The 12,084-nt window shown below is 44.7% G+C and overlaps 1 protein-coding gene across 1 annotated transcript in view; it reads right to left on the bottom strand.

The window, feature by feature from the left end:
- The window catches only part of ttn.2 (titin, tandem duplicate 2), a 209,617-nt gene that overhangs the window by 62,311 nt on the left and 135,222 nt on the right, over nucleotides 1–12,084 (bottom strand). Inside the window, exons 177-195 of the mRNA XM_016662277.1 lie at nucleotides 11,334–11,633; nucleotides 10,933–11,247; nucleotides 10,427–10,650; nucleotides 9,955–10,105; nucleotides 9,293–9,574; nucleotides 8,901–9,203; nucleotides 8,524–8,829; nucleotides 7,974–8,255; nucleotides 7,233–7,420; nucleotides 6,470–6,581; nucleotides 6,243–6,381; nucleotides 5,892–6,055; nucleotides 5,657–5,808; nucleotides 4,864–5,020; nucleotides 4,472–4,753; nucleotides 4,087–4,386; nucleotides 3,700–3,993; nucleotides 1,554–3,558; nucleotides 282–969 (exon numbers count right to left, since the gene is read on the bottom strand). Coding sequence (XP_016517763.1) covers nucleotides 282–969; nucleotides 1,554–3,558; nucleotides 3,700–3,993; nucleotides 4,087–4,386; nucleotides 4,472–4,753; nucleotides 4,864–5,020; nucleotides 5,657–5,808; nucleotides 5,892–6,055; nucleotides 6,243–6,381; nucleotides 6,470–6,581; nucleotides 7,233–7,420; nucleotides 7,974–8,255; nucleotides 8,524–8,829; nucleotides 8,901–9,203; nucleotides 9,293–9,574; nucleotides 9,955–10,105; nucleotides 10,427–10,650; nucleotides 10,933–11,247; nucleotides 11,334–11,633 — 6,644 coding nt within the window. The remainder of the gene's footprint in view (nucleotides 1–281; nucleotides 970–1,553; nucleotides 3,559–3,699; nucleotides 3,994–4,086; nucleotides 4,387–4,471; nucleotides 4,754–4,863; nucleotides 5,021–5,656; nucleotides 5,809–5,891; nucleotides 6,056–6,242; nucleotides 6,382–6,469; nucleotides 6,582–7,232; nucleotides 7,421–7,973; nucleotides 8,256–8,523; nucleotides 8,830–8,900; nucleotides 9,204–9,292; nucleotides 9,575–9,954; nucleotides 10,106–10,426; nucleotides 10,651–10,932; nucleotides 11,248–11,333; nucleotides 11,634–12,084) is intronic.

Raw genomic sequence — 12,084 nt, 5'->3', positions numbered from 1 at the left:
GGAACTTAAGAGGCTTCTGTTTTGTTATACTTTATAAATATATCTAAGTTTAATATGTACAGCAACCATGATTTTCTGTTTATTTGGTCAGTATTTAACATGGCTTTCACAAAATAATGTTAAAAGTCAATCATCTCTTTTAAAATTCAGCATATTATGAAAAGTTTTGTCCTCTTGATACAGGAGAAAACTCTGAGTTTTTAAGATTAAGTTATTAACCTATAACTTTAATCCCTAGTTTCTACAGCTACAATCTTTCCAAATCGAGACCTTATCTTTACCTTAGTAACTTCGGGGGTATCGGGGGGTCCAGGTCTGTTGAACTGAGTCTTGACAGTTACAGGCCTGCTTTCCATGGCGGGGCCAGTTCCCATCTTGTTCTCTGCTCTCACTCTGAAGATGTACTCATTACCCTCCACCAGTCGGGTGACGTTACAGTAAGGAGTGACTACAGAGGCGGAGTATGTGGACCAGACCATTCTCCTGGTCTCACATTTCTCCAGAATGTAACTGTCCACTTCGCAGCCTCCGTCGTCCTCTGGACCGTCCCACACCACTCTGCATTTGTCAGCTCCGATCCCGGTGATCCTCAGGTTCCTCACTGGTCCCGGCACATCCAAGACGTTGACGTTTGCGTAGGCTGTGAAGGTGCCAGCTGTATTAGTGGCAGTGACAACATACTTGCCGGTGTCTGAGCGTCTGGACTTGGTCAAAAGAAATTTGGAATAATCGGAACCGGTTTCATAGCTCATTCTGGGATTGTCTCCCACAGCTTTGTCTTTTATCCATTTGACTTCAGGCTGCGGTTTTCCTCTCAGGGCAGCCTCCATCCTGACCGACTCTCCAGCCTTCACTGTCACAGTTCCTGCTACCTTCAGGTCAATGACTGGCTTCTGGATCTCCTCCCTCACCACAATGTCAGGGATCTTTACCCATGCACTTTCTCCACCTTCATTCACAGTCTGGACCCTGAATAAAAAAATACAAGATTTTTATTTTCAAAAACACTTTTCAAGGCACCAGGGAAGAAATCACAAGAAAAAAAAGTTACATTTGTCAATGAAAACTAGGGCTGGACAATAAATTGATAATTTATATTGTGATCAAGACACAATCTACACCAATGGAAAATATGTCTGATGACACGTTCAATGATTTCACTGAACTCCAATGCAGAACCGCACAGCATTCTGGGGACTGTAGGCTCTAACCATTCAACCTCTCACTGCTAGCTAAGCAAGGCTGGTGGCATCAACTAACTCACTCGACGTTGGCTAACCTAGAAACAATCTGTTGAGCAACTTGTGGCTGCCTAGCAACAATTTGTCCTTTCACCATTGTACCTTACAACTACTTAAAAATCAAAAACAACAGTGTAAAGTGTAAACTGTGGGTAAAACAGAAGGTTACGCCACCATTTTGGTTGAATTTCAGATAGCTAAAACAAAAAACTAATAAATTATTGTCATGTTTTTCAGCCATATCATCCAGTCCTAGTAAAAATATGCTAAACAAAGAATATTTCTTAGAAATACAATCAAGTTTTAATTTACCTGAATGTGTAGGTTTGGTTTTCAACCAACTTGTCAGCCAAGAAAAAGGTATCTGTTAGTGTGCTGGTGTTGAGTTTCTCCCACTGTTCAGCATCTTTGTGTTTGCACTCCAGGTTGTACGAGAGGTTGGGGCTGCCGCCGTCATAGTCGGGCTTCCTCCATCTCAGATAGACAAAGTTTTTACCAATGTCGGTGGCTCTGAAGTTCTCCGGCTCACCAGGCTTCTCAATGGGGTCGATGGCCAGCAGAGCGGTCTTGGTCTCCACACAGGGGCCAGGTCCCAGCTTGTTGACGGCGCAGACGCGGAACAGGTACTCATGACCTTCCATCAGTTTGGCTTTGATCTTGCGATTGGTGCAGTTGGAAGAGATCATGGACCACATGCTAATGCTGGGCTCACGGCACTCCACAATGTAATTGGTGATCTCAGACCCACCGTTGTCGATGGGTGCCTCCCAGTTGACCATGCATGAGTCCTTGGTGGCATATGTTATGTGCAGATTCTGGCAGTGACTTGGTCTGTCCAACACATTAACTGTGATGGTGCAGGAAGCCTCACCACCCTCATTTGAAGCCTTCAGTGTGTATTTTCCATGATCATTCCTCGTAGCTTCTTTTACCCTGAGGTGGACCACCGGGAGGTTCTGAATGATGGTCACTCGTTTGCTGTTCTCCAGAACCGTCTCCTCCTTTGACCAAATGACCTCAGGATCAGGACGGGCCTTGATGTAGCCAATGATGTTGATGTTGTGGCCGACACGCACGGTTAACCTCTCGCGACAGGTAGCTTCCATTTCAATCTCAGGAGGGATGAGGATATCCTGAGCAGTGATTGACTGTGGCATTTCTTTTGGCTCTCCATCTCCAATCATGTTTGAAGCATAGACTCTGAAACTGTAGCTCACACCTTCTTCCAGACCCTTCACCCTGTAGGCACACTGCTTGATGAGGTCATCCAGGTTCACTTTCTTCCACTCCTCGCTATCGGCTTTCTTCATTTCCACTGTGTATCCAAGGATGGGGCTGCCTCCGTCTCTGGAGGGTTTAGTCCACACCAGGTCAGCAGTGTTCTTACTGTAATCCTTAACTTTGGGATTAATAGGAGAGCTTGGGACTGAGATGGGTCTGCAGGGCTTGCAGAGGTCAGAAGTAGGAGAAGGACCACTATAGCCAGCAATATTCTCTGCAAACACCCTGAATTCATATTCACTTCCTTCAAACAGACCCTGGACTCTGTATCGGAGGTCCTTGCAAGGGGTCCTATTAACACGGATCCATTTTCCTCCCTTGTGTCTGCGCTCTATGAGGTAGCCAGTGATCTGGCTGCCACCATCAGCTAGAGGCATGGTCCATCCGATCGTAACAGCATCTTCAGCCACATCATATTGCTGCGGTTTACCAGGTGGACTGGGTGGCATGAAGGTGTGTTCAGCCACGGTTGGCTTGCTCTCCAGCGGAGCACCGACTCCCATCTTGTTTGCGGCACGAATGCGAACCACATACTCAGTTCCTTTCTGCAGGCGGGTAATCCTGAGCTGCGTTTCAAGGCTGCCGGAGCTAACGCCTCCCCAAGTCTCCTTGTTGGACTCTCGTTTTTCCACAATGTAGTTAGTGACGGGGCTTCCGCCATCGTCCTTGGGAGGACGCCATTCGATTGTCATGGAGTCTGGAGTGACTTCCATGATGTTGACGGGTCCAATAGGTGCAGCTGGAACATCCAAAACAGTTACACTCAGGGCCACGGTTTTCGTCCCTGCCGCATTGGACACAGTGAGCAGGTAGGTGCCTGTGTGGTTCCTGGTACACTCGTTGATGTTGAGCACAGTTGAGAAATTGTCAGTATCAATTTTGACGTTGCCCTGGCTTGTGATTTCCTCCCCGTCAACGGACCACTTGGCAGTGGGAACAGGGATTCCTCTCATTAAGGCTGGTAACCTGATGGTGGTGCCAGCCTTCACAATGATGCCTTCAATCAGCTTAACATCCACCTCAACAATTGGAGGGACTATGAGAATACAGAGAAACACAAATTACTCCACATTTTCATGTTAATTTGATGTATCACAAACAAAGACACATGGATAATAATAGAATAACTAAAGTTGTACATGTGTATCGATTGGTGTCTCTATATTCTGTTGCCTACCTAGTTTCTCCTGGCAGAGGATGGGCAGTGTGGTGTCAGGTCTACTGAGGCCAATGGCATTTTCAGTCCTCACTCTGAAGCGGTAGGTCTTTCCTTCCTCCAAGCCGGTAACATGACTCTCTGGGATGCTCACAGTCTTCCATTCTTCCCACTCTCTGGCTCCTTCTTCCTGATACTCCACAAAGAAGCCAGTGATCTCACTTCCTCCATCACGATCAGGCCAGTTCCAGGCCAACCAGACCTCTGTTTTGTCCACATCAACGTGATGCAAGTCTTTAGGAGGACCAGGAGGGACTGAAGCACAGAATGACAAGATTGTAAAGTAAGTAAGGTAAAGTAGTTATAAAAAGTATTTCTTGAATAAGTATTCACTGTTCTGATACTTACACAGAGGGTTCATTGCCTTGATAGCCTTTGGTGTCTCAACAAATTCGCTTCGGCCATAGTGGTTTTCAGCAGCAACTCTGAATGAGTAGGATGTGCCCTCCATCAGGTGCTTCAGCATCATGCTGCGCTTCTTGGAGGTGGAGCAGACAGGAACCCACTGAGTGGATGCAGTGTCTTTCTTCTCTACCACAAAGTTAGTGATGCGAGAGCCGCCATTGTCTTCCGGATCCTTCCATGACAGGTAGGCGGAGTCACATCTGACATCAGACACCCGGAGGTGCTGAATAGGACCAGGTTTGTCTAAAGATAATAGAAAGAAAATGAGGAACGCTTCACAGGTCACACTTCTGTTATTGTTCCTTGTTTACCTTAATGCTATACTTACCAAGAACCAGCACAGTGCAGGTAGCAGTCTTGGAGCCAGCCGGGTTTTCCACGGTCAGAGTGTAGTCTCCACAGTCTCCACGGTTGCAGAATCTCATCTCCAGCTTTGTGCCAGCCTGGTTTGTCTCAATGTCAGCCCTGGTAGGAACCTCTGCATCGTTCTTCTTCCAGGTGACTGTGGGGAATGGCACACCTTTGATGGTGGCCATCAGGGTGATGTGAGTGCCAGCCATGGCCTTCACCTCTCGGGTCATTCCAGCATCCAGGATCAACTCTGGAGGCTCTGCAATAAGAAATATCAAATTTATTTCCAATATGATAAAAATCACCTACAATTTAATTTAGTTTGTTGTGGAGTTAGATACATTTAGAGGTTGTTCATTTGTAACTCACCAAGCCTCTCCTGCACTCTGATTGGCTCCTTCAGGTTGGCTGGGTCAGACTCTCCAGCTGCGTTCACAGCCATGACTCTGAAGCGGTACAGAGCGCCATCTTCCAGGTTTATCACCTTAAACTTGGTCTCCTGGCAGGAATCTGGAGTCTGGTTCACCTGTTGGCCAAAGAAGGGTCAAGGCTGACCATTTTATTTTTCTCAAAGAACCAGGAGATGCACACAGGGTCCTTCAGATAAAAATCAAATGGTGCATTTACACCAGCTTTGTTTAGGCCATTTTAATAAACCTCCAGTTTGTTTGCATGGAAAGTCTGTTTCATTTGGGGATGTGAATGTAAAATCATTCTCTGATGTTTATCAAAAAAGCGTAAAGCCAAAAAACCTCAGTCTTGGTTCAGCTAAAGTGAACTCTTGGGCAGTTTGAATGCATGTGTGAATGCCAAAAACAGTAAGTGGACTAAAGCACAGGGCATTCTGGGTAAATACAACCAAAACAAATGCCTGAGTCTAGCACTAGCAGGAGAAATGGCTTGTAGTGTTTTTCCAACAACAAAAGAGAAATACTATAACCACGAAAATCTGATGACACTTTTTTGTTTGTAAGTTACACTCAGCGTCTTCTTCAGAGGTTTCCTTTGGTGCAGCTCCCCCACAGGTGAGGAGGGGAACAGGTTTTTTAAAGGGTTTAGTTGACACAATGCAGTGTGAAGGTGAACTGCAAATGTTGCAGTTTTGTTCTCCGATTGAACCGAGTCTACCGGCCTATAAGGTGTAAAACACCCTTATTCTCACCTTGTTCCACTCCTCTTGCCCAGCCTTCTGGAACTCCAGCAGGTATCCAAAGATCTTGCCTCGTCCGGTGTCGGTGGGCGGCTCCCAGGACAGAGTCACTGACTCTTTAGTGAAGTCAATGGCGCGAAGGTTGACAGGTGGACCAGGTTTCACTGAGGCAGAACATTTATCCAGTCATTATTACTGCTAACCTTATAAGGCTTATAGAAGTGAAAGTTTTAAAACGTGAACCTACCGATGGGATCCTTGGCAAAAACTGGTTTGGATGGTGGGCTGGGGTCTCCAGCTCCCACCACGTTCTCAGCGCTGACTCTAAACTCGTATTCACAGCCTTGCAGCAGCTCTGTCACACAGTACTCCACTTTGGGGTAGATTCTTTCTGTGCTGCAGCGAACCCATCTGCAAAAATAACCATTTCACCCAATTTTTTAATAATCTGAAACATGGAAGTTTCACATGTTGAAAATAATGTGCCTGAAAGATGAAATCTTCCCATCTTCCTGGAAATGTTTTGGCCATCTAAGAAGCTGTACCTTGTATTTTCTCAGTTACAATTGTTGCTTCTCAGCGCTGTGGGATAATGTACCTGTTGGCCTTGGTCTCCTTCCTCTCCACAATGTAACCTGTGATTGGCTTTCCTCCATCAGCAGGTGGCTCCCAGCTGATCAGAGCGCAGTCATGGTAAACTTCCTTCACTGTGGGTTGCTTTGGCGCATCAGGCACCTCTGCAATGGAAACATGTCTAATGGTCAGACACCAATTTGACTATGATCCTACCTGGAGAATGGATTTGTTTATTCAGCATCAGCTTACTGAAGACATCTCGAGCTTTGGTCTCCGCTGACAGGAGTGGGTCACTGATGCCGTACATGTTCTGAGCCATGATCCGGATGATGTACTCACGACCCTCGATCAGCTTTGGCACCTGTTGGCACACAGTGACAAGCAGGGATGTGGTCAATCCCTCCAATCATCTACTGTCCAATTTTCAACATTTAAGCTTCCAGAGTTTTCTGGTAACTTCACTGAAAATGGGTTCTCTCTCTATTCTAGCTGAAACTATTAGAAGGACCTAAACAGAGACATCCACAGAAACTATTCTGATCCTGCAATTTATTTAGTGGACAGCAGGGGGCATCGTTCCAAACATTTTTATTTATTCAATAAAATGTGAACATTTATGATTGATTTGAAGTGAGAAATTAAGTTTGAAACTGCTTAGGGCTGAGCTAAGTTGAGAAAACCAACTGTATTTTGTGATTCTTCGCCTGGTAAAAAGTTTGTACTTATTTACAACTAAAACTAACCAATGCTGCCTTATACAGATGTTTTTCTTCTTTGGTAATGAGCAGAAGGCTTTAATACTGAATCGACTTAAAAAAAAAAGGGTAACAACAAGCTATTAAAGGTTATAGTATTGGTGAAATAATCTTGCATAACAGTAAATAATTTATCCACACTGTCTTTTTTCACATTCATCCAAACCAGAAAATACAGAAAAACCCTATTGTATCTCTGGGTTGTGTATTTTTTTGAAGTATTTTTTCTGCTTAAGAGTTTGGAGACTCAAACTGACCTTGCAGGAGGTTCTGGTGGAGGAAGAGGTGACGGGCATCCACAGGTCTCTGTTGGTGTCTCTCTTCTCGATGATGTAGTTGGAGATGGCGCAGCCGCCGTCATCTAGAGGAGGGTTCCAAGAGATCACCATGTAGTTCCTGTAGACTTCGTTGAACACTACGGGGCCCTCTGGTGGCTGAGGACGGTCTGACAGGAGGAAAGAGTCGCACAAATTAAAGCTAAAGTTTATCTTCAGGTGATACAAGTTTAAACTGTGGCAATAAATATGAGTGATTTTTAGGGTTGCCCAAGTTAAATAGTGTGAGAAAACCACATTTTTGTGTTTATTCAGTCAGTATAACAAAAAAATTGAATACAATGTGATTCTTTGCTAAAATTCCGCATTTGAAAAATTCAACCCTTTGTGTTATGGAAAGACAGTTGGCCCTCTTGATACAAAATACAACTTTTAAGAAAATGACCACTTTTCCGTTAACCGTTAGTAGTTTGTTAAGAGCAATCAACTTTAGAGTCACTCAATAATCAATAACTCTTACTTCTGTTGAATTGGAGAAATCCCTGAATGGAGATTAAAATCTAGCAGAATTGCAGAGGAAGGCAGTAGCCAGGCTAACTAAATTAGCACCTTTCAGGTTTTCAGTTTTTACACATTTTATTATTTTGGGGCAATTGGAGATCTGATCATTGAAGGTTATGTTTCAAACCTGAAGATGGACGCAAGTGTCTCGTTGTGACTCACCAACTACAGTGATGGTGCAGATTCCTGTGCGAGGCCCGGCGGCGTTCTCGACGCTGACGCAGTAGCGGCCGCTGTGTTCTCTCTTGGCCTTGCTGATGTTCAGGCTGAGGTGGCGTGCGGTGCTGTGAAGGTTGATCTCTTCGTCTGATTTAAGCTCTTCGTCGTTCTTCGTCCAGGTGATTGTGGGTGTCGGCTTGCCGCTGTAACGTCCTGACAGCATGCATGGATCTCCCACCTTGACCATCATCGTGTCTCTGAAGTCCAGGTCCAAAGTAGGTGGCTCTGAATTGGGACAAAAGCAGTTTGAAATCTTTCAGAAATTACATGTTTTTATGTGCCATAGCACATGATCAATGTATATGCTTTTAAAAACTGTTGACTTGTCATGTGTATTATAAGACTTTTAGTGGTTCTATTTTTTCCTCTTTGTTTTATGATATTTTTCTGTTTTCTGCTGTATGATCTTTAACTGTTTTCTGAAAATGAGAATTAGTTGTCAATCTCCTCACCTGGTTAAATAAATAAAAGACAATGTTTGTGTGCAACTCACCGAGCTCGTCCTTGCACTGCACAGGTTTGGTGGGGAAGGAGTGCTTGCCCTGCCCCACCTGGTTGACGGCTGAGACTCTGAACTCGTGACTCGAGCCTTCCTTCAGTCCGGTTAGCGTGAACTTCCTGTCCATCAGCTTGTCCTCGCCTCCGACCCGAGTGAAAGTGTCACGGCCCACCATTCGGGACTCAAGGACGTAGGAGGTCACCTCTGCACCACCGTCGTATTTGGGTGGTCTCCAGGCAACAGAGATGGAGTCCTTGGTAACACCTGTGATAATCAGGTCCTCTGGACGCTCTGGGACGGCTGCAGGAGACAGAAATTAGTTTCAGAGCTGCAGATTTTCTGTATTTAGAATTTCCCTGCTTTGGACTTACAGATTGGGTCTTTAATGAGGACCATCTTGTCGATCTCGATGAAAGGTCCCATTCCGATGATGTTCTCAGCTGCGATCCTGAAGAAGTAGCCCTTGCCTTCGATCAGTCCCTGCACCACAGCGTTGTTCCTCGTCACCGTGTAGGACACCGAGGTCCAGCCCATTCGGTCGGACTCTCGTTTCTCGATGATGTAGTTGGTGATGGCCGAGCCGCCGTCGTCTTCGGGGGAGTACCAGGTCAGTTTGCAGGAGTCGGTGGTCAGATTTTCACCAGCGAAGGGAAGACCGACAGGTCCAGGAACATCTTAGGGAAGAGGAGGGACAAAGTTAAATGATGAGGAACTGTCTTTAGAAAGATAAATGAAAAAATTTCTTCCTGAACTTTTCACTCACCGAGAACCTCAACGATGACGGCCTTCTTCCTCTCTCCTCCCTCGTTCTTGGCGCTCAGTGTGTACATGCCCTGATGCTGCCGTTTGCAGTTCTTGATGACCAGAGAGTTAGAGATGCCTGTTGTCTCCACCACGGCCTCTTTGGGCACCTCGGCGTCGTCACGGCACCAGGTGATCTGCGGGGCGGGTTTGCCTGACACGTAGGCGATGATGCGGATAGTGGCTCCGGCGTGGACCACAATCTTCTCCTTCACTGAGGCATCAAGGTCCATCTCAGGAGGAACTGGGGATGGAGATTGTTTTTAATTAAATGTGACCTATTATACTTCCTTGAACAGGTTAGGATAGGGCTTTAGGCCACACAAAACATGTTTATTATATTTATAGACAAGATATTTCTTAGATAGACATTTTAGGTGTTTTAGGGCCTCATATCTCTTTAAGACAAAATAAGCTGCTGCTGGCCAAAACAGCTCAGTTTCCAGACACCAAAAAACATTAACTTGCTACCAAAAATTTCTGTTTCTTTTAAAAGTGCTTGCATATTTTTTAGGAGCAGTTGAGCATGGAAATACAAAAATGTGCAAAATGTGAATTTTACATGATATTTCTCATTTAAAGTTCATATGTCCACACTTTAATGGCTGTTGATCGGTGCCTTACTTGTTCTGTCTTTGACTTCGATCAGCTCAGACACGAGACCTGGGTCTCCCACGCCAGCAGAGTTCACGGCTCGGACTCTGAACTGGTACAGCCCTCCTTCTTTCAGGTCGGTCACAACAAACTTAGTTCCTCTGATCTCTGTGTCCTTTGCCTGCAAAGACACACAAACACATCAAGAGCTGCACTGAGAAAACACAAAATATTACCAGGTATTTTTGGTGCAAATATCTCATTACTTGAAATAAGATAAAACAAGTAACTTTTCAGCAATATATAGGAGCTTGTTGAGAATCAATTATTTCACATAAAACAATAACTTTTTCATCAATGTTAAGGAATTATTGACTTAAACAAGCTCCTATGTTGTGTTGAAGAGTTAATTATGTCTAAGTATATTTGCACTAGAAACTAAACCAAAAATACTTGGAAAGATTTGGTGTTTTTGCAGTTTGGACTTCAGAAGAGACTCTACCTTCGTCCAGCTCTCATCGCTCTCAGGCTCCTTCTCTTCCTCGACTTCGCTCAGCAGCAGCCTCCTCTTAGCTTTCTTCTCCTCTTCCTCCTTGTTTATCTCCTTCAACTCAACAATATAACCTGTCACCTTCGACCCTCCGTCTGTAGAGGGAGGGAGCCACTCCAGCTCCACCGTTGATTTAGTCCAGTCGATCACCTTCGGGTAAGGCGGCCCTGGAGGCTCTACATAAAGAAAATGTAAAGCTTCAGTTTGATGCAACATTATCAGGAGTAAAAACACTCATTGGCAGAAGTGAGAGCATTGTACAAACAAATGATCATCCATCCACAACACACGGCGCTAAACAGTAAAAAAATAATTTAACAAAGTCTTGAGGCAGATCATTTGGCAAGGAATTTGAATAATGGAAGTACAGCCTAATTTATTTAAAAATAAGCTAACAAAGTTGTTCTAAATTGCAGGAAGACCAGGATTATGGAGATCAGAGTAATATGATGACGTACTGATGGGGTCTCTGCAGAGTACAGGGTCAGAGGGCAAGCTAGGCAGGCCGCAGCCGGCGGCGTTGATGGCGATCACCCTGAACTGGTACAGGGAGCCCTCCAGCAGGCCTGTAACGTCCCAGTTGTTGCCCAGTGGGAGCGCACGGATTGGTTCCCGGGTGACACGGGTCCAGCGTTTGGAAGTGGTCTCCTTCTTCTCGACGAAGTAGCCGGTGATGGGGGATCCGCCGTCATATTTGGGCTCATCCCAGTTGACGGTCATGGACTCCAGACAGACTTCAGTAACTGTTGGTTTCTCACACTGACCGGGAACAGCTACAGGAGGACAGGTTGGTCATCAGTCATCAAGAATATTCACAGGAGCATCAAATGTGTTATATTTAAAACCTCTCTAAACTTACTGAAGAGGTTTCTGGCTTTCTCTGGCTCACTGATCACTCCTGGTCCGATTCCAAACTTGTTCTGGGCCATGACTCTGAACTCGTACTCGTGGTTCTCTGTAAGACGTGTCACCACGTAGGCGCACTCTTTCGGGTCGTTGGAGACGTGGACCCAGGTCTTTCTGTTGTCCTCACGCTTCTCAACCACATAGTTGGTGATCTTGGATCCACCATCGTCTGTGGGAGGGTTCCAGGCCAGGCCGATCCTCTCTGCAAACACCTCTGTGAACTTGATCGGTCCCACTGGTGGGCCAGGAGGTCCTGGAAGTCAGAAATAAAAATATATCATTTTTCCATTCAGTTAAATCATCTTAGTTAATGTTTAGCTAAAATGATTAATTTTCTCACCATTTTGCCCAGTGAAAAACATTAAAAATAGTTAATAGTTTTGTGATAAAAATGTCATTAAGAGATAATTTTGTGAATATTTCGGTATCAGGAATTAGCCTTGTTTTGCTTTATGTACAGAAATGATGCTAAAGATCTAATTCGCATATAAAAAGATTTTTAAATTGACTGTTTAATATTAGCCCAACAAAAAAGATTAAAAACAGTTCATAATATTTTAATGATAAAAATGTCAGTTTATCTTAAAAAGATGGTCATTTAGTTAAATTATGGGTAGCAGAAGCAGTTTTACAGAGAAAACCTTCCCATTTATGTTTAAACTTCACCTCCTGTGCTTTAAGTATTTATTTACACATTCAGAATA

The sequence above is a fragment of the Poecilia formosa genome, unplaced genomic scaffold, assembly GCF_000485575.1.
Source record: "Poecilia formosa unplaced genomic scaffold, Poecilia_formosa-5.1.2 Scaffold367, whole genome shotgun sequence".
Taxonomy (NCBI): Eukaryota; Metazoa; Chordata; class Actinopteri; order Cyprinodontiformes; family Poeciliidae; genus Poecilia; species Poecilia formosa.
The sequence above is the reverse complement of the archived record's forward strand: the minus strand, read 5'-3'. Positions and strand labels throughout refer to the sequence as shown.